Source organism: Neovison vison, chromosome 9 (genome assembly GCF_020171115.1).
Source record: "Neovison vison isolate M4711 chromosome 9, ASM_NN_V1, whole genome shotgun sequence".
Taxonomy (NCBI): domain Eukaryota; kingdom Metazoa; phylum Chordata; class Mammalia; order Carnivora; family Mustelidae; genus Neogale; species Neogale vison.
The window spans coordinates 464692-486044 of record NC_058099.1 but is presented as its reverse complement, the minus strand read 5'-3'; the positions used below and the strand labels follow the sequence as shown (position 1 = coordinate 486044).

The window sequence follows — 21353 nt, the reverse complement described above, 5'->3', positions numbered from 1 at the left end:
CTCTTGATGGAGTGATGGCAGACTAAGTCCGTCTGAGGGCTTAGAAGGGAAGGATAGAAGTTTGAAGGCTGTGAGACAGACAACTCTTCTGCGGTGTATTTGCCAAAAACAAGAGCAGAGAAATGGGGCCGAAACTGGAAAGAGAAGGGAAGTGGAGAGATTGTTGGTTTTAACAGGAGTGACCCGATAGAGGAGAATTGCTGGCAAAGGAGGACGAGGTAGGGAGGTAGGAGCATGGGTGGTTCAGTTCAGTACAAAGGAGAGAGTCTGATGAGAAGTCTCTGGAAGGCAAGGGGGTGTGCAGGCGGGATTTGGGGGCAGTTCTCTGGTGATGTGAACTTTCTCATATAAGTAGAAAACAAAGACATCAATTGAAAGTGAGGATAGGAGAGCAGATGTTAGCAGAGCAAGGAGAGAGGTCTAGAAGCCATGTAACTGTCTAGGAGAGAAGTAGAAAAAGGCAGCAGGATGGCCCAGCAACGTTTAGGGCGCCTGTCAGTGTGACTATTTTTCTCCAGCCTATGTAGGCTGCTGCAAAGAAGGCAAGGAGAAAGAGGAGGGCTGCTTTAGCTACAACTGTGGTTGTGCTGAGAAGGTTTTGAGTGGTTTCTCAAAGAGAGTGGCCCAGATGGCTGCCTGTGGCCTTAGAGCTGAATGAAGAAAGGAGAGAGGACAACAGAGGGGGCAGGGCCAATGGGTTGGGCTTCCCAGCGGAGTCCCAAGGATTGCAGGAGTCATGACACAGAGAGAGTGGGCTAGCAGGACAGGAGGCGGTAGCCAAAAATGTGTGGACTTGAGATCATGAGGGCAGTGGCTTTTGGTGATGACTGTATGCTTTTGTGCAAAAGAACCACTCCAAAACCTTATGGCTTAAGACAATATTGATTTATTATTTTTTGCAATTCTGTGATTGGGGTCTTCTGGGTCCCTCCTTTGGTTGCAGTTGGCTGGGAGTTCACTGGAATGCCTATTTGTCTATTTGTCTTGCATGTGACGTCTCATTATCCAGAGTCCCCCCACGTGGCCAGGCAGGATAGCTGGACTTCCTTCCAGCATGGAAGCCATGTGCAAGCATTTATGGGGCCTCTGCTTGAATCATTCTTGCTGGCATCCCACTGGCCAAAGCTAGTCACCAGAGCAACTCAAAAATCAGTGTAGGAAGGCTGTTACCTTGGGGGGCTCACTTGGGGGGCTGCTAGTGAAGCAGCCTGCCCCCAGTCCATCCTCTGCCCCATGCACGGCTCTAACAAGTCATGCTCCTCCTCCTTGAAAAGTGCATCTCCCAAGTGATCCCACAAACACCATCTCATCAAGCTAGCCTTGGAGTCTCGCGTGCTGTAATGTGCTACGGGGCCAGATGGATAAGGCTCATTGGGTGTGGCCCCTTTTCCCCCAAGGGCATATTATCTGCCCCACAACAGCCAACATTCAGTGGCAAAGCACAGTGCAAGTGAGCAGACACCCTGTCCAACAAGGAGGGTTAGACCCTTAGTCACTGGCCCACGGCAGTTCTGGAATCCAGCTAACACCTGTCACAATCCTCCTTGACCAGGGCTGGTCTGCTCCCTGCAAGTGGCTCCCTTGGCTACTGTTTCTTTCTTTCTTTCTTTTTTTTTTTTTTAAAGATTTATTTGACAGAGAGAGATCACAAGTAGGCGGGGTGGGGGAGCAGACTCCCCGCTGAGCACGGAGCCCGATTCGAGGCTCGATCCCAGGACCCTGAAACCATGACCTGAGCCAGAGGCAGAGGCTTTAACCCACTGAGCCATGCAGGTGCCCCTTGGCTACTGTTTCTTGCGTTCTTGGTTCCTCCCCAGGGCACTGGGCCTTGTATTTGCAATCGCCCTCTTTTCCATAGGAAGTGGCCCGTGTTTTCAGCTGAGTAACTTCGTCAGCCTGCTTCCTGTTGGTAGAAAGCAGGGGCCCAGCAACTTTATTTCATAATCTGTCCATTTTACATTTTACCTCAAGCAGATACAACCCTTCAAGAAAAAACGGATTTTCGGGGTGCCTGGGTCGCTCAATGGGTTAAAGCCTCTGCCTTCTGCTCAGGTCGTGATCTCAGGGTCCTGGGATCGAGCCCCACATTGGGCTCTCTGCTCAGCGAGGCACCTGCTTCCTCCTCTTTCTCTCTGCCTGCCTCTGCCTGCTTGTGATCTCTCTCTGTCAAATAAATAAAATATTTTAAAAAATGGATTTTCTCTATGACAAACTGTACCTGTTTCACTGGACAAAAGCTATACTGTAAATGTCTTTGAGAAGGCTTTTCTCTCCTGTGGCCCAGGAGTCAGGTGCTGTGGGACAATGACTTCAAGATTCTCAGAAGCCCTTTTGTGTGGCTGAGGGGGTCTGCAAGGACTCTCTCCCCCACCCACGAGCCTCAGAAGTCTTCAGAAGGGATCATACAACCATACCCTTGACTTCCACTCTCAGGTTTGCTGGCAGCACTCTGGATTTACTCTTCACCATGACATCATTTCTTACCTTCAGATCTTTTTGCTGCCTGGAAAGGTTGGAAATGAGAAAGAGTTTTGATTTTCCAACTCAGCAAGGCCTGGCTTGGAAATACGTCCTCTGACTCCTGCTGGGACGTGGAACAGCAACCTCCTTGATTCATCTTCCTCTTTCATTTCACGTTAGCATAACTGAACAAAGCCAATTGGCCTTTATGTTTTCTGCCAGGAAAATCAGATCTTAGACGCATTTTCTATCTTCTGTGTTACCCCAGGCCATGGTCTTACCACTTTCTGGACACCCACCAATTCTGATGGCATCCCTCATCATCAAGTTTTTCATTGCCAGTGCCCACATGCTCTCTGCTCCAAAGTCAGTGCGAGGTTTTACATTTTATTATGGCAGCATCTCAGACAGAGATCACAAGGAGGCAGAGAGGCAGAGAGAGAAGAGGAAGCAGGCTCCCCGCTGAGCAGAGAGCCCGATGTGGGGCTTGATCCCAGGACCCTGGGATCATGACCCGAGCGGAAGGCAGAGGCTTAACCCACTGAGCCACCCAGGCGCCCCTCACTTCTAGGTACCAGTTTTGGTCCCAATTATCTATTGCTGCATAGTAAACCACCCCAAAATGCAGTGGTTTAGAACAACAGCTTTATTTTCTCATGACTCTGTAATTTAACTTGGGTTCAGCTGTTGGTTCTTCTGCAGGTGGCAGATTGTCTCAGATTGTCACAATCAGTTCCTCCCCGTGTGTGGCACTTCCCCCACGCTGGTTCTGTGGCTGCTTTAATGCGCGCAGTGTGGTGGGAAGTTCTGGGACTCAAGTACAGGCCTGCGGACGGGGAGCTTCACCTTTCTCCCTCCAGGGGACTTGCTGCTGGGTCATCAGTCTCACTATCTGGAGACCATCTTGGTGTGCAGGACCCCAAACTGGCCATGCGGAGAGGCCTCAGTCAAGGCATCAGACACGCAAATGAGAGAGAGATCTTGGACCCTCTATCCTCAGCACACCCCATAACTCTCACACTGAGTAGAAAAGCCGCCTGGCTGAAGGCAGCCTGATTTCAGAATAAGTAATAAATCAGGGCAATTTGGGTCACTCCTACAGGCGCCGTCATGCCGGGTGTGGGGCTGAGGCAGCCAGTCTGAGATGGTTTCACTCCCCTGTGCAGGCCTTTCTCTCTCTCTGATCTGTCCAGGAGGGTAACTAGGTGTTTTGAAATGGGAGGTCGGGACCCCAAGAGGACGAGAACGAGCTGCCAGGCCTCCTCAGAGCCTACCGCGTATGCGGCACCTCGCCCGCTGCAGTTCTGCCGGGTAAAGCAAGTCAGGGGCCGGCCCGGAGTCAATAGGAGAGGAAGGACCCTACCTTCTGACAGAAGGAGCAGCGCTAATGCAAAGGGATGGGAGAAGTTGCCAGACATCTTTGCAGACAAACTAAGGAAGCCACAGGACCCAGATGCTTACATCGCCTGGGGAAGGTTCTCGGAGGAGAGGAGAATGGGGACAAGAGCTTGACTGGTCATGCTCTTCTTTTCTGTATCTTATGATACTTTGACATTTGGGGGCCTTGCTGGCTGGGGAAAGGCTGCCCCTCCCAGGGTTAAGCTCATTCCTAAAGATAGCAACTTGCCTGGGACCACAACTTTCACATGCAGACCAACTAATCCAGAGGCCATACCCGCCAAACACTCCTTGACCAAACTCACACACCGATATTGTCCGTCCTGAATCACCGTAGGGCCAGGTACTGGACAAGTAGAGACCACTGGAACAACCTGACCCTAAGCTTGCTCCAACTTGCCTACCTTGCCTCACCTATTTCTTGGGCCATGGTCTCCTAGCAAATTCTGCCTCCACGGGGCGCCTGGGTGGATCAGTGGGTTAAGCCTCTGCCTTCGGCTCAGATCATGATCTCGTGGTCCTGGGATCCAGCCCCGCATTGGGCTCTCTGCTTAGCGGCTCTCAGCCTCTCTGCCTACTTGTGATCTCTCTCTTGGTCAAATAAATAAAATATTAAAAAAAAAAAAAGAAAATTCTGCCTCCTGACCAACCCTGGCCCTTCCCCATGTGCCCTCCTCTTGGGAATCGTTAAGTACCGACTATTCTCTCAAGCCAGTTGTGTCTGCGCCTGTCACCTTATCATACCTGATGAAAACAAATCCCCGGTGCGCTTTAAGAGAGGGCGGCGGGGGTGTGGGGCACTGGAAGGATCACCCATGTGGATCCTGGAGTCATTAAGAATTCCTGCAACACTGGTATTGGACAGAAGGACAGTGAGTCAGGAGCTGAAATAAAAAAATAATGGGGACTGATCCGGGCTTTAAAGATGACAGTAGGAGGGGAGCAGGTGGGCATCATTCTGAGGAGTTAAAGCTGGGAGCTTGGAAAGTTGTTCTGAGTCGGGGGGGGGGGCACATGCTCCAGGCCCTGATACAGGCATGTGTATGTGAAAATAAAAATCTAGGGGAGCTGGGTGCCACAGCCGTTAAGGATCTGTCTGCAGCTCAGGTCATGATCCCAGGACCCTGGGATCCAACCCTGCATCCGGCTCCCTGCTCTGTGGGGAGTCTGGTTCTGCCTCTCCCCCTCCACCCCCTGTCCCCTCTTGCATTCCCTCACTCGCTGCCTCTCTCTGTCAAATAAATAAATAAAATCTTAAAAAAAATTAAAAAAAGATAAACATCTACATTTGAGAAGCTCCAGGAGCAAGAGGAAAGGGGGCACGTAGGGAAATAGGGCCTTTGTGCTGATGGTGTAAGCAAGGTCACAGAGTGGCTTCCAGTATAGGGAATGGGTGGGTGATGTACAGCTGTGTGGGGCACCACTTTCTCTCACTTACTTCACCTCAGCAGCAGCCAACACAATCTCTTACTCCTTCCCCAAACATCCCCTTCTTGACCTCTGCTATAGACATCGGGCATTCATGGGGTGCCCACAATCCTCCCCATTCCCACGGGACCCTGACTCTTAGTCTGGGAATTTCTCCACTTGCCTGGTGTTGATAGGGAAATGTCTTAAGTGTGGCCCATCGGCCCACCCCCCCCACTCCCCACCTAAGAATCCCAGGCGAGGCGGCCGGGGAACTCGGCCGGACACTGCTGGCCCTCCAGGGCCTCGGGCACCTCCCTTTCCGCAGCCGGGCCCAGGGGAGTCCTTCCAGCCTGAAAGCCCGTCCTTCTGCTGCAGCGCTAGGCCAGGTTACTGCGCTGCCACCCCGAACTCTCGTTGTCATCCGGCCCTGAGCCGAGTGACCGTGGTCAACCAGGGCCCGCAAGTCTGCGGTCCTTTGTCTTCCTCACACTCATGCGCACACGTCCTCGGTGGGCGTCTCAGATTCTGCCGCTCGGAACTCTGTCCCATCCCCCAGCTTCGACCCAAGCCAGTCTCCCCCGTCGGAAATGCCCCCCATGCACGCAGGTGCTCTGGACACAAACACGGCCACGCCGACGCCCTCCTCCAGCCGCTTCCAGCCCCCCTCGCTGCGCTCCGTCTCGGGTCCCCCAGCCGCCCCCGCACCCCAGCTCCCCGTCCGCAGGGACCGCTCCTCTCCCACCGCGTCGTCAGGGCGCGGACGGCCCGGCACCCACGCCTCCGGGGCTGGGAAGGGGGCTCCGGTCCGCGGCCTCCGCCGAGACTCGCTCCGTAGGGACGCCGCCGCCTCCCCCAGGCGCGCGCGGGGCCCACGGCAGGAGGCCGGCTCCCGCAGAGGTGCGGCGGGCCGGCCCGGTGACGTCCTTCCGCCGGCCGGGCGGAGACTGGGGAGCCGGACACCTCGACAGGTGAGCCGGCCGCGCGCCCGGGGCAGCAGGGGGCGCCTGTGTGCCGGGGCCCCGCGCGCCGCGCCAACCTGCCCCCGACGCGCGGGCCAGGGGCAGCGAGGAGGGAGGGGAGGGAGGAGGGCCGGGGGGGCGGGCTCTGGCGGGGCTGGGGGCAGGGTGGAGGCGGGACGGAGCCCGGGGGCGGGGGGCGAGCCGGGAGGAGAAGCGGACCCCCGGAGACAGAGGAGAGGGGGAGTAGGCGGGCCGACGGGGCGGGCCCGGGAGGCTCGGGGGACGGGCCCGGCGGGGGGGGGGCGGGTCGATGGGTCGATGGGGTGGGAAGGGGCCGGGCCCGGGGGCTCGGGGGGCGGGCCCGGGGAGTGGGCGGGCCGACGGGGCGGGCCGGGGGCGGGCCCGGGGGCGGGGCTCTGAGCGCGGCGGCGGCTGCGGCGGCGGCTGCTGCGGCGGGAGGGGGTGTCAGAGGGCGGCCGCCCGGCGAGGGCGGCGGCATGGGGCGGGTGCAGCTCTTCGAGGTCTTCCTGAGCCACGGCCGCGTCGTCTACAGCCCCGGAGAGCCGCTGGCGGGGTCCGTGCGCGTGCGCCTGGGGGCGCCTCTGCCCTTCCGAGGTGGGCGCGGGGTCGCCTCGGGGGAGGGCCGGGCCGGCGGGGCTCAGGTGGCGGCGCAGCACCTGCGGCGGGGCCGGCGCTCCCGGAAGCGGCAGCTGGTGGCGCTGGGCCTGCACCCGCGGAACTGGCGGCGCCTCCTGCCACCCCCTCCCTTCCCCTCCCGGCTGCCCGGCGAGTCGTGGGCCCCGCCGGCTTCGGGGAGGGTTGGGGTGCGGCGGGCCGGGCGGCGCAGACCCGCCGGGGTGGGTGGCTGCTGGCAGATGGGGCGGAGCAGGGAGGCCAGGGTGGCCCAGTCCTTCCGCAAGTGCCCTTCCTGTTCTCTCCTAGGGTCGGCCAGAGTCGGGGGCGGGGGTTTAGATCCTGCCCCCCTAGGCGACGGCCACTCTGACTTGGACACACGCACGCCCCCGACCCTCTCTGTCGGGTCTGCGGGGTCCGCTGCACCCTGCACCTGCTGGGCCTTCACCTGGAGCCTGGCCCAAGCGGGACTTTCTCTTCCACACGTCCAAGCCCCTGGCGCAGGCCCTCAATCCTCGGCCCCACGGTACACCCGTTTCCACCCGGGCTAAGGCTTGGCCTTGAGAGCTGGGAGGATCTTGTTCATCCTTGTGTGGCCCAGACCTCCAGCCCCGGGAGCACCTAGGAACTGAACCTCAGCCCTTCTGACTGGTCCTTCTGCTGGTGCAGACTTCTGGGACTTTGGGACTGGGAGTCAGGTTGCTGGTGTGGCCCTTGCTAGGGCTCTCTGCGGGTGCTGGCCTTATCTGCCATCTGAGGTGTGGGCAGGGCCCCGATGGGACTTCAAAGCTCAGCCCTCAGGGTGCCCCCCAGGGACTCCACGCCTGATTGCTGGTTCTGAGTGTGAGGCTGCTGCTGCTGAGTGCTTCTCCATCTCCGATGCTTGGCCCAAACCACGGCCATCAGGCATCCCTCTGGACTTGGATTCTCTGAACCCTTGGGTGCTTGGCAGCTAAGTTCTTCTAGGGCTTCTAGGGACTGAGAGCCACTGCCCACCTTTCTGGGCCCCAGCTGCCCCAGTCCTGAATGGGTCTGACTCCTGACCTTGCCATGTTCGAGGCCACAGGGTTTAGGAGGAAATTGAGTGGGTGAAGGTGGCCCTGGTCAGGGGTCCAACCTTGTGTGGTCTCCTCTTGCTGACTCACACCTCCTTTCCTGTCTCCTAATTTGGGGTCTGGGTGGGGTAGTTATGGTGGTGGCAGGGGGCACAGGAGTGACAGTGCAGCTCTTCCCTGGGGCACAAGGAGAGATGACAGTTGAGATGGGACTGAGGGGAGAGCCCAGGGCACGGGAGGTGGGGGTGGGCTTGTGGCGGGGGGACGGCGGATGCGAGACCCCACGCGGGAGCTCACTGCCTGGCTCCTTGGCCCCGTCATACTCCCGCAGCTGGGGCCCAGGGCAAACCAGCTGTTACTGACCATGGTGAGGAAGGCCTGGCCTGGCCTGGGCAGAGTACCCCAGCCTCCATGTGATGGGTGGGACATGGGTGAATGGACAGCCGGGCTGTAGCATGTCCAGGGAGCGGCAGCTGATGGTCCCCACTATTAACATGCTAGCTGATTGCCGGAACAGGGGAGGGAAGAAGGGGCACAGGCTGAAGAGTAGATGGTTGATGGCTTTGGGTCAGAAGAGTATTATTCAGATTGTCCCCCGGGGTGTGGACAGAATGTGGGTGCTGAGGCTGTCCTGGGGCTTCTTTTGGGCCTGGTTGGGTTTGGAAAAGGAATGTCTGTGGTTCTTCTTTCTTTTTTTTTTTTTCCATTCATAAGATACTTGCTGAGCTCCTGCTATCAGCTAGTGATGCCGCAGGGAAGCCCTCCACTGTTCCAGGAGCACATGGAGGTGGGGAGGGCCCCCCTTCAGGCCCTGGGGGGCTCATAGTCTTGCCCACTAAATTTGATGGAGGACAGAGAGGAGTGGCCCTCAACCATGAGGACACTGGCTGTCCTCGGAGCCAGTGCGGAAGGGGAAAGCTGTGGAAGGAACTTGTTCCCCGGAGCCTGGGGCCCGCCAAGCCTGAGGCTGGGGGTCACGCGGGGGTGCTCCATGTTCTACTCTTGAGGATGGGCATTGGGGGCAGGGGGAGCCCAGACAATAGCAGCAGTCAGCCCCCAGCCACACTAGCTCCCTGAACTCTCGGGCCACTTTTCCCGTGTTTCAGACTTGGAGACAGGACTGATGGAAGTGCCTCATAGAGCTTTAGTGAAAAGATGTGGCAAAGGCTGGGTTGCTCCAGGTTTGTGGGAACTGGTGGAGGTGGGCGAGACCTTTGGGACCAGAATGAGGAGTAAGCAGAGGTCTTCTTAGTCAGATGGTGCAAGGTTGAGAGCTGCTGGCCAGGGGCGCGCTGGTGGAGAGAAAAGTTCCAGAAGTCACTCTGGAACACGGTCCACGTGATGGTGTTCCTTAGAGAATGGGAGTAGCCCCAGACCTCCCAATGCGTGCTTATGGGTTTGGTGCTGGCCTTTATGCCTCTGAGCACTGTCAGAAGTGAAACCCTTTTAAATCTAGATGGTGCAGCATTGTTGCTGTGTGCTGGTGGCTGGCCCTGGCCAGAACGCGCTTCCCGTGTCCTGTGGCTGTGCCGTAGGGCACACGCACTGGTGTGATGGTCGCGCTCATGTGCGGGCGCGGATCCCTGCTGCGTGGGTTAGGAGGGACAAGCCTACTGTGTGTGTCCGTCCCCTGAAGTTCTGTTGTTCCCCTGCGGAAGAGAGTGAACAGGAATAGGCTGTTTGACTCCAAGACGGTAAGGGGAGCGGCTCATTCAGGCAAGGTTCCCGGAGGGGCTTCACCATGTTGCAGAAAGGCTCTTTGCCTGGGCATTGGGAAGGTCATAGAAGTTTGGCCCCTCTGGGAGACCCCAAGGGTTGATGGGATACTGTTTGTTTTTCTGAGATCAGCTGACTCCGTGGCTTGTTCGCCTGGGTTCTGGGGGCCGTGTCCAGGCTGGGTGGGTGTTTTAGCCATCCTGCTGTTGGACATGTGGGCCCTGCTGTTATGAACGTGTTGCTTCTAGCTCCTGGGTAGGTGGGGTGGATTCTGAGAACCACTGGGTCCTCTGGGAGGAGCATGGAAGGACCCAGCAGATCATCCGGATGTTTCGCCAGGGCCCCTGTAGCCACCTACGGCTTCGTCACCATCAAGGGGTGTGTTTCTTCATCTCTTCTCCAACACATGTCAAGATCTTTACTATTTGCCAACTGATGGGTGAAAATGATAACTCACTTGAGTTTCTCTGATTTCTGCTGAGGTGGGATATCTGTTCCTGTCGCCTGCTGCGATGTAGAAGTCGCTCGCTTGTAACAAATCACCTCTAAACTAAGAGGTTAGAACGACCAGTTTACTGTAACTCACAGTGTTGTGGATTGGAGGTTTGGACAGAGGTGGGCAGGGGACTCTTCAGCTCAGTTTGCCATCTACTGAGGTCACTTGACAGTCTTCAGACGGTGGGTCCCAGTCTGGGACCACTTCCCTCCTTCTGGCATACTCTGCTGGTCCCAGAATTCGCATGGCAGCCAGACTCAGGGCGGAATGCACCATCTCTGTGGGGAGTGTAGAGTGGCCTGGCATCTGGAATTGTCACACTTCCCCCCTTTATTCGCTTCCCTGCCATATTTCTCACCTGTAGGAGCACCCCTGTGTCTCAGATTCTGGGGAAGGGACAATTCCAGGTCGGACCCTAGGAGGAGACGGCTGATGGAGTGTGGATTAGAAATCAGGGCCAAGGTCTGGTCACGGGCAGTGCCAACGGGGGTGGAAGATAGGTCAAGGGCTTCCAGGGAAAAGCCTTGTGGTCTATGGGTGACCAACAGGGGGCTTGTTGTGTCAGGGTTAGGTTGGCCTGGGGAGACCCAGACATGTCTGGTGTGGCTGGCCTCTGGCCCTGGGCACTTGGATACCAGGTTTCTCCTGCCTGGTGGCTCTGTCAGAAGGGTGTCACTTTCTGAGTCACCTTCCCCTCATCTGATCATCAAATCACGGAAGGAAGGGGAGAGACTGGGCAGGGAGACGGACATCGTTGACCGGGGAGGAGCCGCAAGGCTGCCTGTCCCTGAGCCCCCGGCCCCTCCAGCTGTACGGTCTTCCTTTCTGGTCCAGCCACAGCCTTCTGACCCTAGTGGTCTCTGGGCAGATGTTCCCTGGAGTGGGGAGATCCTGACCGTACAGTGGTGGCGGCCACCTCTGCCGCAACCGGTCCTGGTCAGGGAGAGGACCGAGCCATCTCTTGATGTAGGAAATCAGCCCTCCGGGGCAGCACGAGTCCAGGAAGTCAAGGGCGTCCCCTCCCTGCAGTGTGCGGGACTGCGGGGTACTTATCTGCTCAGGCAGGTCTGACCACATTCCTGCATCCTGAGGGCTGGCAGTTAGCTTCCTGGACTGTGAAGGGCGCCTCCCAGCCTAACCAAGTGCCTGTGAGCCAACGGAAGTGGGGCTGGAGGTCAGCGGCCCTGTGGGCTTCTGTTCGTCACTGGTGTCCCAAGCAACCATTGCAGGGAGCTGAGGGTACTCGGGGCTGGTGGGCCCAGGTGTGGCTGGGAACCAAGGTTACCAGGTTGCGGGCTGTACAGGTGAGCACTGGGGGCCTCCTGTTCTAGACTTCAGGACAGATTTAACTCTGTGCCCTATCACCCTGGCTCCCTGGGAGTACCCCAAAGAGGGGGCGGACATGAGGTGCCCTCTGGAGGGCAGCAGGTCACTGGCTGGGCTGCCTAAGGCCCCGCTCCCCGTGGTGCTGTTTGCTCTACCCAAATCTCTGTGATGGGGCAGGGAGGGGCCCAGGCCAGCTGTTGCCTGGGACTCACTCCCCGCCACCCCCGCTTGCAGCCATCCGAGTGACCTGCACGGGTTCCTGCAGGGTGTCCAACAAGGCCAATGATGCAGCATGGGTGGTAGAGGAGGGCTACTTCAACAGTGCTCTGTCGCTGGCTGACAAGGGTGAGTTTGGGAGCCTGTACCTGCCTTGTTGCATAGAGTGACCCCTCCAGGGCAGACCTTGTTTGAGGGGGGTCTGTCTGTTCATCCCACCCGCATCAGCCTCGGGGACCCCTATGCTGACCCACCCTCTAGCAGGGCTTTGTACCCTGATGTATTTCTCCTGCAAGCACTAGGCATTGCGTGATAGGGCCTGGGTGGTTGAAGGGGGCCAGCTTCTCCTTGATTTGGTCGGGTTCTGGCCCCTTTCCTGTTGAAGCCAAGCTCTTGTACCCCTCCTTTGCCCAGGTTGCAGCCGAGTCAGACTCGATATGAACTGGTCGGCTGCAGTGCCTATTTCTAAACTGTGTCCTGTGGTGTCCCCTCAAGGCTCCTGAGTCCCCTCTCCCCACATCTTCCTCTGTCTCTGCAGGGAGCCTGCCAGCTGGAGAGCACAGCTTCCCCTTCCAGTTTCTGCTTCCTGGTAAGAGCCCAGCCTTGCCTGGCCAGGCCTGGTGGTGACAGCTGGTGGATAGGAGGGGGGACAGGGGACGGTTGGGTGCCATCCCCTGCTTTCTCTCCAGCCACAGCTCCCACCTCCTTCGAGGGCCCTTTTGGGAAGATCGTGCACCAGGTGCGGGCCACCATCGACACACCACGTTTTTCCAAGGATCACCAGTGCAGCCGTGTGTTCTATATTTTGAGCCCCCTGAACCTGAACAGCATCCCCGACATTGAGGTGAGGACAGAGCAGGGGTCTTCTGGTTGATGCCCTGCCCCCAGGTGAGAGGAGGTGGCTGGGACCCAGATGAGCAGCGCCTTCTCTGTCGTGAGCTGCCTATGCTGTGTTTGGGGGCAGGGCACAGCAGGGCCGAGTGGGCTCGTCCTGGGGCCACAGAGATCTGGGCTGCCCGCACCTGCCAAACCCCTTCATCAATGCCCTTCCCTCAAGCAACCCAACGTGGCGTCCACTACCAAGAAGTTCTCCTACAAGCTGGTGAAGACGGGCAGCGTGGTCCTCACTGCCAGCACGGACCTCCGTGGCTACGTGGTAGGGCAGGTGCTGCGGCTGCAGGCGGACATCGAGAACCAGTCAGGCAAGGACACGGGCCCCGTGGTAGCCAGTCTGCTGCAGGTCAGAGGTCCCTCTGGCTGGAGGGGCTGGAGGACGGGGAGGGGGCTGGCCTGCCCAGGCTCACAGGCTGGCTGCTCCCCAGAAAGTGTCCTACAAGGCCAAGCGCTGGATCTACGATGTGCGGACCATTGCAGAGGTAGAGGGTGCGGGAGTCAAGGCCTGGAGGCGGGCCCAGTGGCAAGAGCAGATCCTGGTGCCCGCGCTGCCCCAGTCAGCCCTGCCAGGCTGCAGCCTCATCCACGTGGACTACTACCTGCAGGTGGGGGTTGGAGGGAGTGGGGTGGGGCCGGGGGCGGGCAGGTGGCCTGGCCTCACTGTTGCTTCCTCCCCAGGTCTCCCTGAAGGCGCCTGAAGCCACTGTGACCCTCCCTGTTTTCATCGGCAATATTGCTGTGAACCACGCCCCGATGAGCCCCCGAGCTGGCCCAGGGCTGCCTCCTGGGGCCCCAGTCCCCGTGGTGCCCTCGGCACCACCCCAGGAGGAGGGCGAGGCGGCGGCCAGCAGTCCCCCCTTCGCAGATGCAGTCTCCCTCTCCACCAAGAGCCACTCACAACAGCAGCCATTACCTGCCGCCTTTGGCTCTGTGCCTGGTGCCCCCGAACCCCGCCCTCAGGATGGCAGCCCTGCTCCCCACCCATTGCCCCCTCCCTTGTGCATCTCCACAGGTGCCACTGTCCCCTACTTTGCAGAGGGCTCTGGAGGGCCAGTGCCCACTACCAGTACCTTGATCCTGCCCCCAGAGTACAGCTCATGGGGCTATCCCTATGGTGAGTGAGGGGCTTCGGGTGTGGTGGGGGAGGGGGCACCATGAGCCCCATGCAGACTTTGCTCTCTCCCCGCAGAGGCCCCACCATCGTATGAGCAGAGCTGTGGTGGTGCAGATCCCTGCCTGACACCCGGGAACTGACCCTGTGCCGCCTTCTCCGGGTGGGCCGACCTTCGCCCTGGGACCGGGCACCCAGGGCCTCGTGCCTTCTTTGCTCCTGGCCTGATCCGGCCTGCTCAGGACCTGCTGCTGCCTGGCTGCTCCTTTCAGCCTCTTCCCAGGGACAAGCCCCTCCCAGGGAGGCTGAGGCCTGGAGAGAAGCCATGTAAATAAAGTGCTTCTTCCATGGAGCTGGGCATAGGCCGGCCTCTGGGGCCCCCTCCTCCTGCCTGGTGTGCGGCAGCCTAGCTGTGGGGTACCCTCCCGGGCACGCCCTCTCCCCCCCCCCCGCCCCCGTCCCCCCTTCAGCCCTGAAACCCTGCCTGTGGGCAGCCCCATCCCCTCCAAGGTGCGTGCCCCTGTCCTCTGTTCTGGGCCCTTCCTTCTAGGTGCCTAGGGCCCAGAATACTGACCCTGGGGAGCAGGACCAGCAGGGACTGGGTACCTTTAATTTAGGCCAGGGCTGGTGCTCTTCCTCTTGGTTCTACTTAAGAATGTGCCCTCTGAGTGGGGCTTGCATGTCTGGAGCCATGGTGTTAATTTAAAATGTATCTGTAACACGGGGAGAAGACCACCCCTGTAACATTGACACGCCTTGGGCTTGCTTGCCCAACCAGCACCCCTGTCCCAGGTGATGGCGTTTGGATCTCCTACAGCGGAAATCCCATGGGGAGTGATGAGGCGGGCTTGCCCAAGTCCCTGCCCCTTGTGCTGTTCCTTTATCCCTGGCCTCAAGTCTCAATCCCTGCCCTCACCACTGCCACCCAGGCCTGGCTCTGAGGGATACTGCTCATCTCCTGTCCAAGTGTGAGCACAAGCCCACACCTGCTCTCAAGGTCCTTTTCAAATGCCTGTTGTCTGGGATCCAAGGAACCCAAGAAAAAATAAAGTCAGGGTTCAGCAGAGCAACGTTTACCAAAGGGGCATCTGCAGATACTCCAGTGCTGAGGGGAGGGCCTGTAAATGCCCAGTGGAGCCAGCGACCCTGGACCATGGTCTGGGAAATACCGGAGATGGGATTAAGATAAGACTTGGGAATGAAATTCCGTATCTGACATATAGTGAGGGAGTGACCTTGGATAGGTGTCCCTGTTATCTTTATCTATAACAAACTGAGGGGACTGAGTGGACATATTGATACCCCTGCCCCCCCCTCCCGGTTTATTTCTTGAACACTTCACAGTCCAGAAGTATAAGATTTGGGCCTGGTGTCATTCTCAGGTTGAGGTCTCCACCCCAGGGTCCAGGAAGGTCATTCCTGATTTCACCATCAGCCAATTTACTGGGCCTGCTCCTCTAAGTTGGGGGCTACGGGCTGGGAAGTGGGTTGTATCACTTGTGCAAACATCCCATTGGCCACTCTTTACATCTGGAAATGTGCTCCTTAGCCAGGCAACCAGGAACCTCGCTAAAATATTACTATTTGTGGGGCACGGAGAGGATGAACATTGGAGAAAAGCTCAAAATACGCCACAGGCAGGGGAATCTGTAAAACATCCGCTAGCAGCAGCCCAAGTAAAACCCACCTGGCCTTCAGTCCCCTTGCAGCCCCTCGACGGTTAGGCGGTCTGGAGGCCACTCAACTCCCCTGCTTCGTCTGTCCTCTCAGCCCACGTCTCAGGACTGACCCGATGGTTACACAGTTCACATGCATGTGTCAAAACCAGCCCTTGACGTGATGGACACAAGGACAGGGTGGGCTGTGCAGACAGTGTAAAATGCCAGCATCTCCCACTTCGGACACGCTCCCTTACAGCTGATATTTGCCTGATAAAGCACTTTTCCTCCACAAATGATTTATTCACTCGACAAGTATTGGTCCCCTTCCTCCCCGCGCTGTCACAGGCACTGGGGCACACGAGATACAAATCCCTGTCTCAACTCCCAGAGGGAAAGGCAAGATGTAGGTGGAGTCCAACAGAGCAAGGAAGCCGCGGGGCGCAAGCCTGGGAGGGCGGTGAGGGAAGGCTTCCCTGAAGGGGTGGTGCTGGAGGCCCCGGAGTTGTAAAAGCGCTTTGGGGACGGGACAGACTAGGGCCCCAGGCAGGAGAGCGGATGGGGAGGATGGTGCCGGGGGCATACGGGTGGAGGTCCGTCCGGCTGGGCTTGCACGCCTGGACTTGAGCTCGCCGTCAGGAGGCCCGGGGTGGGTCCCCAAGCCTGTGAGGAGCGGACTCCGGCGGTCCCAGAGAAGCCGGGGAGATTCCCGAGGGACTTGCCTTCGTCCCCTTCCTCCTCCGCACCTGTGTGCGCGGTCCACGCCCCCCGCCCCCTTCTCCTGGAGACCGGCGACTGTGAGCGTCCCGAGCCAGACGGAGGCGGACCAGCCTTCGACTCGGGCCTCCTCAGTTCCCGCCGCGAACCCCAATTTCAGTCTGCACGTCTCCACTCCCGGAACGTGGTAAAAACAGGCCTGGCCTAGGGAGCGGCGGGCAGGCGCCGATTCGCAGACGCGGGGCTGCTCCGGGAGGCTGCCCGGACGGGGCGCACCTCCTAAGCGGAGCATCCCCCCCACCAGTGGGGGCGACCCTGCTGGGGACAGACCCCGCCCTGGCCTCCCCGCGCAGAGGACCGTCCCCGTCCAGGGTGCAAACTCCTCCCGGGACACCCTCCCGAGGCGGGAGTGCCCCAGCCAGAGCACACCCGCGCGGGGACGCGACCCTAACCAAGGCTCCTCCCCTCATCGGGCCCCCCCGCAGAGGCGACCCTCCTCCTCGGGACGTCCCTCCCCCCCCCACCGGCACATTCCGCTCCCCCGGCCGGGCAGGTTGTCGGTCGGTACGACGCCCCGGCTGCGGCACCCCGACCACGGGTACGCCCAGAAGCCCCCTCCAGGGCGGCACTCCTCACAGCCAGCCCCTGCCCGCCAGCACGGAGCACCCCCGAGCCCGGGCACCGCCCTGGGACGCGAGTCAGGACCCGCCTTCCGCGAAGGCCCACGAGGAGAAGTGTGTCCGGGGTTAGAGGTCAGGGGTCCTTCTCCACCCCAGCCAGCCCACCAGAATGCCCACGTAGAAGGAAAAGATATTGGTGACAAGGAGAGAAGGACGCCCAGCCGCCGCGACGCCTCCGGAAGGCCGCTGCGCCCAGCCCCGCCCCCCGCCCGGCCAGCGCGCCCCGGTTCCGGCCGGCGCAGGCTCGCGCCGGGGACGCCGCACGCCGCGCCGTCGTGCGCAGGCGCGGGTGCGGGCGCAGGCGCAGACGCGCGCGGCCAGCCCCGCCCCGCCCTGAGCCGCGAGGCGCGGGCGGGGCGATGGCGCGCGGGAGGGGCGGGGCCACGCTGCGGGCCCGGGCCATGGCCGCCGCCGATGCCGAGGTGAGGAGCGGGGCGGCGGGCCGGCGGCGGGGGCGGCGGGCGTGGAGCCGGCGGGTGCGGAGCCGGCGGGCAGCCTGGGCGTGCGGGCGCGGGCGGGGGCGCCGAGACGGAGGGGGCCGGGCGGGCCCGCGCCTCCCCGCCGCCGCCGCCGTCGCCGCGCCTCAGGCCGAGGCCGGGCCGAGGCCGCCGGCGTCCGGGCCGCGCCGCGCGGGGCGCGCTTTGTGCCGCAGGCGGGCGGGGGGCGGCGGGCGGGCGGGCGGGGCGCGGGGAGAGGGCAGGCCGGGCGCGTCCGCCCGCCCGCCCCCGCGCGCCCGGGGCCTCGGCCGGGAGCCCCGCGGAAGGGGCGGAGGACAAAAGGGAAAGTGGGGCGAGCCGGCCAACTTCGCGGCGCGAGCCGAGGCGAGGCCGTGCGCTCCCGGCGCCTCTCCTGCGCCCGCTGACCTTTCACTTTGTTCCGAAGAGGGTGGCACCGGCGCTACCGAAAAGTTGGCCGGCCGGCGCGCTCCTCCCAGACAATGCCGCCGGCCCTGGCGCCTGTCACCCGCGCGGGCGCGCGGAGCCGCCTGCTCGGACGGGCTCCGGACCGGAAAAGTTGCCGTTTCCTCGCCCGCGCCGTGCAGTCCTCGCTCTTGCTAACGCCAGGGCCAGTCGGCTTCCCTGCTCGTAGCGGCGCCGCAGCCCCACTCCGTGCGATGGGCCGCTGGTGGCGCCGCGGGGAGAGGCGCGCGGGAGGCGGCGGGCCGAGGCGGGGCGGGCGTCGGGCGGGCCGGGGACCCGTGTGGAAGGAGGCGATGCCCCCGGAGCTGTGCCTGCGGGTGCTCGGCGTGCAGTCCGCGGCGCGGGGCCGCTGCAGAGAGCCGAGGCGCGGCGAGGCGCCGGGCGGGAGCCGGGCACACACCTGCCTGTGGCTCTGGTCCCGGTGGTCGGTCGTCTCCGTGTCTCGGAGCTTTCCCCTGTGTCTTCGGGACGGTCGGTGAGGAGTAAGCTGGGAGGGCGCAGGGCATTTTCCCGTGCGGTGCCGGGGCGCTGCTGGAACTTGTCCGCACTCCGCGAGCGTGTGAGGCTCCGGGGCAGTCGGGGAGCGAGGCGGCACGAGAAGTCCCCTGCAGGTCGTGGAGAGAGGGCGCGCCGCGAGGAGGGGTGTTTCTCGAGCCGACGCTGCGGCTCAGGCACTGAATTGCTTTAGGTGACTTGTCTCCCGCACCCTTCTCCGCTCGGTGCAGCAGGTGCTGTTCTTTCCTGCGCCGCCGGCGAGGAGGGCACGGCTGGGAGGAGAGGGAACGACTTGGCACAGCCGGTGGCGGGACCGGCACTTGTCGGGTGTCTGGCACATAGTAGGTTTTTCATAAATAGCCGGTGAGCCGACGACCCCCACGGCTCTCATTCCGCAGCCAGCCTGAAGAGAGGCCTTCCTTCGCGCCGCTGACGGTGATGACAGCCTGCGTTTACCCAGCCTTTCCGGGTGTCCAGTCTGTTGTAGTGCTTTGCGCGAGTTCGCTCAGTAAAGCCTGACAGCGGTCTTCGGAGGTAGGTCCGGTGCTGTTCCCGCTTGCAGAAGAAGAAGCAGGGACAGCGCACCCCAGGTCTCAGAGCTGGTGCTGGGGAAGACGCATGCAGGCAGTTTAGCTCACTGGACATGTGCTGTGTCTGTGGTGGTCGTTTTCGCTTCATAAGCGCTCTGGGTTTAGATTGGTGATCTTAGGTGTTTACTGTGGAGGTGCATGATAGGGTAAGGGGCCTCCTGGGCAGTGGATAGGCATAGGGTCATCTCTTGCCATTAAATCTGGGAAGTGCTGACACCGGAGCAGGGTTCAGTGATTGCCCCACGACTAAGTCAACAGTGTGAACACTTGAAACTTACCGAATTGCATGCTTATTCTTTTTTCTTTTCCTTGACCTAGAAAGAGAGTCACCACTTTTTCACACTAAAGAGAACTAATAAGCTACTGGAATATATCTCCTGCTCCCATTTTGTGGATTAGTAAGTGGGGGCTTCTGAGGTTTAATATCCATCTGTTCAGGATTGCCCAGGACCAGAGCATGGGGTAAGGGACTTGACTTAAGGTTTTTGACCCAGCAAAATGTGACCTTTTAGCAAGAGGGCTTTCCTGGGCTGATTGCTTGCTCTTCTAGAAGGGTGGCAACTTTGTTATCTCTTTCTTTCTTTTTTTTTTAAAGATTTTATTTATTTATTTGACAGACAGAGATCACAAGTAGGCAGAGAGGCAGGCAGAGAGAGAGAGGAGGAAGCAGGCTCCCTGTTGAACAGAGAGCCCGATGCGGGACTCGATCCCAGGATCCTGAGATCATGACCTGAGCCGAAGGCAGCAGCTTAACCCACTGAGCCACCAGGCGCCCTGTTATCTCTTTCTTAAAACTTATTTTTTGTTAATATATGCCACAGACCTCCCTTAAAAGGTCGAATAGTGCTGGGTGCTTGGCTGTCTCATTGGGCAAGACTTTTGAACTCAGGGTGGTGAGTTCAAGCTCCACATTGGGTGTGGAGCCTACCTAGACACCCCCCTTGCCCCCCCTAAAAAACCAAACACAACAAAACTGAAGAAAGTTAAAAAAAAAAAAAGTCAAAGTTTTTGTTCTTGTTTTTGGTTTTTTTTTTTGAGAGAGAGAGAGAGGGAGCGGGGTCGGGGGGAGAGGGGCAGAATTGGAAGGAGAGAGAATCTTTTTTTCTTTTTTTCTCATTTTGAAGATTATATTTGTTTATTTGACTGAGAGAGATAGGGAGAGAGGGAATACAAGCAAGGGGAGGGGGAGAGGGAGAAGCAGGCTTCCTGCCTAGCAGGGAGCCCGATGTGGGGCTCCATCCCAGGACCCTGGGATCATGACCTGAACTGAAGGCAGGTGCTCAATGATTGAGCCACCTAGGCACCCCAAAAGTCAAATAGCTCTAAAAGACCTTAGAAAGGCCGTCCTCGGGGCGCCACATTGGGCTGTCTGTTCAGCAGGGAGCCTGCTTCCTCCTCTCGCTCTCTCTGCCTGCCCCTCTGCCTACTTGTGATCTCTGTCAAATAAATAAAATCTTAAAAAAAAAAAAAAAAGTCTGTTCTCTTCCTTTTTACTTTCTAGAGGGGCAACAGCCACTTGACACTCTCTGACCTTTACTTTGTGTACTTAAATAATATGTGTGGGTTGCTGTGTCTTCACTCATCAACTTTAGGGCTTATTTGTTTGCTTCTGCTAATGATAGATGATAACTTGAGTTCTCTCATACTCTGTTATCTAGAACACTCACAGTTGTGGTTATATTCATATCCAGAATCATCAGTCTGTTCAGATCATTCTTGTGCCATGCTGAGCCAGGTGGTAAACTATAATCGCCTTTATTTTTTCCTTTTATTTTTAATATTTTTTTTTTTAAGATTTTATTTTTTAAAAAAGATTTTATTTATCTTAGAGAGAGCATGTGAACAGAGGGACGGGCAGAGAGGGAGGGAGAAAATCTTAAGCAGACTCTGTGCCGAGCCCAGAGCCCAACTCAGAGCTTGATCCCATTACCCTGAGATCACGACCTGAGCCAGAACCAAGAGTGGTGCTTAACCAACTGAGCCACCACGTACCCCTTAAGATTATATTTTTAAGTAATCTCTACACCCGATGTGAGGCTCGAACTCACAACCCTGAGATCAGAGTCACGGGCTCTACCACCTGAGCCAGCTAGGCACCCTCCATTTCTTTTTTTGCACAGCCTTTTTTCTTTCCTGAAGTTAATGACTGCCTCGTTTTTCATTTGCCTGGTTTCCTTTGAACCTCAGAATAACCTTCTTGCACTTTCTGTTTTGTGAAGTGTTAATTTCAGTTTCCTCCATTTAGCCCTGTCACCTCACCATTTCCTTCTTCAGTGCTCCTGAGTCGCTCTGCCCAAGTCAGGACGCGCTTGTTCTCTTGACTTGGAGCACATGGACATCCTGGAAATTGTCCCCATCATTCTCTAGTGATGAACCCCTTTCCATGCATCTAATGGCTTCCCTCTGTTTACTCACTTGTGGTGGTGGAACACATTTTCTAATAGCTTACCGGTAGCTTTTTGGGAGACAAACTTCTGGGGTTTGCATGTCTGAGAACGTACGTACTTTACCACCACACTGAACGATTACGTTTGGCTGCGCTTGGCATTCCAGGTTGGAAGTAATTTTTAAGTTATTGCTCCCATGTCTTCAAGTTTTCATTGTTGCTGTTGAGAAGTC

The 21353-nt window shown here is 58.8% G+C and overlaps 2 protein-coding genes across 5 annotated transcripts in view; both read left to right on the top strand.

Annotated features, from left to right (window-relative positions):
* The first annotated feature begins 6695 nt into the window (after positions 1–6695).
* On the top strand, positions 6696–14740 carry ARRDC1 (arrestin domain containing 1). The gene is made up of 8 exons (XM_044264410.1): positions 6696–6842; positions 11688–11798; positions 12208–12258; positions 12359–12513; positions 12727–12909; positions 12992–13168; positions 13242–13677; positions 13753–14740. The coding sequence occupies exons 1-8, from the start codon at positions 6725–6727 to the stop codon at positions 13815–13817; spliced, it is 1296 nt and encodes a 431-aa protein (XP_044120345.1). The 5' UTR covers positions 6696–6724; the 3' UTR covers positions 13818–14740.
* Positions 14741–17111: 2371 nt separating this feature from the next.
* Positions 17112–21353, top strand: part of EHMT1 (euchromatic histone lysine methyltransferase 1) — a 140366-nt gene continuing 136124 nt past the window's right edge. For 3 of the 4 annotated variants that reach the window (XM_044264409.1, XM_044264408.1, XM_044264406.1), the window contains exon 1: positions 17113–17151. In XM_044264409.1, coding sequence (XP_044120344.1) covers positions 17131–17151 — 21 coding nt within the window. In that variant the 5' untranslated portion in view covers positions 17113–17130. Of the gene's footprint in view, positions 17152–21353 lie in introns of all 4 variants that reach the window. The other variant, XM_044264407.1, reaches the window with a different exon arrangement.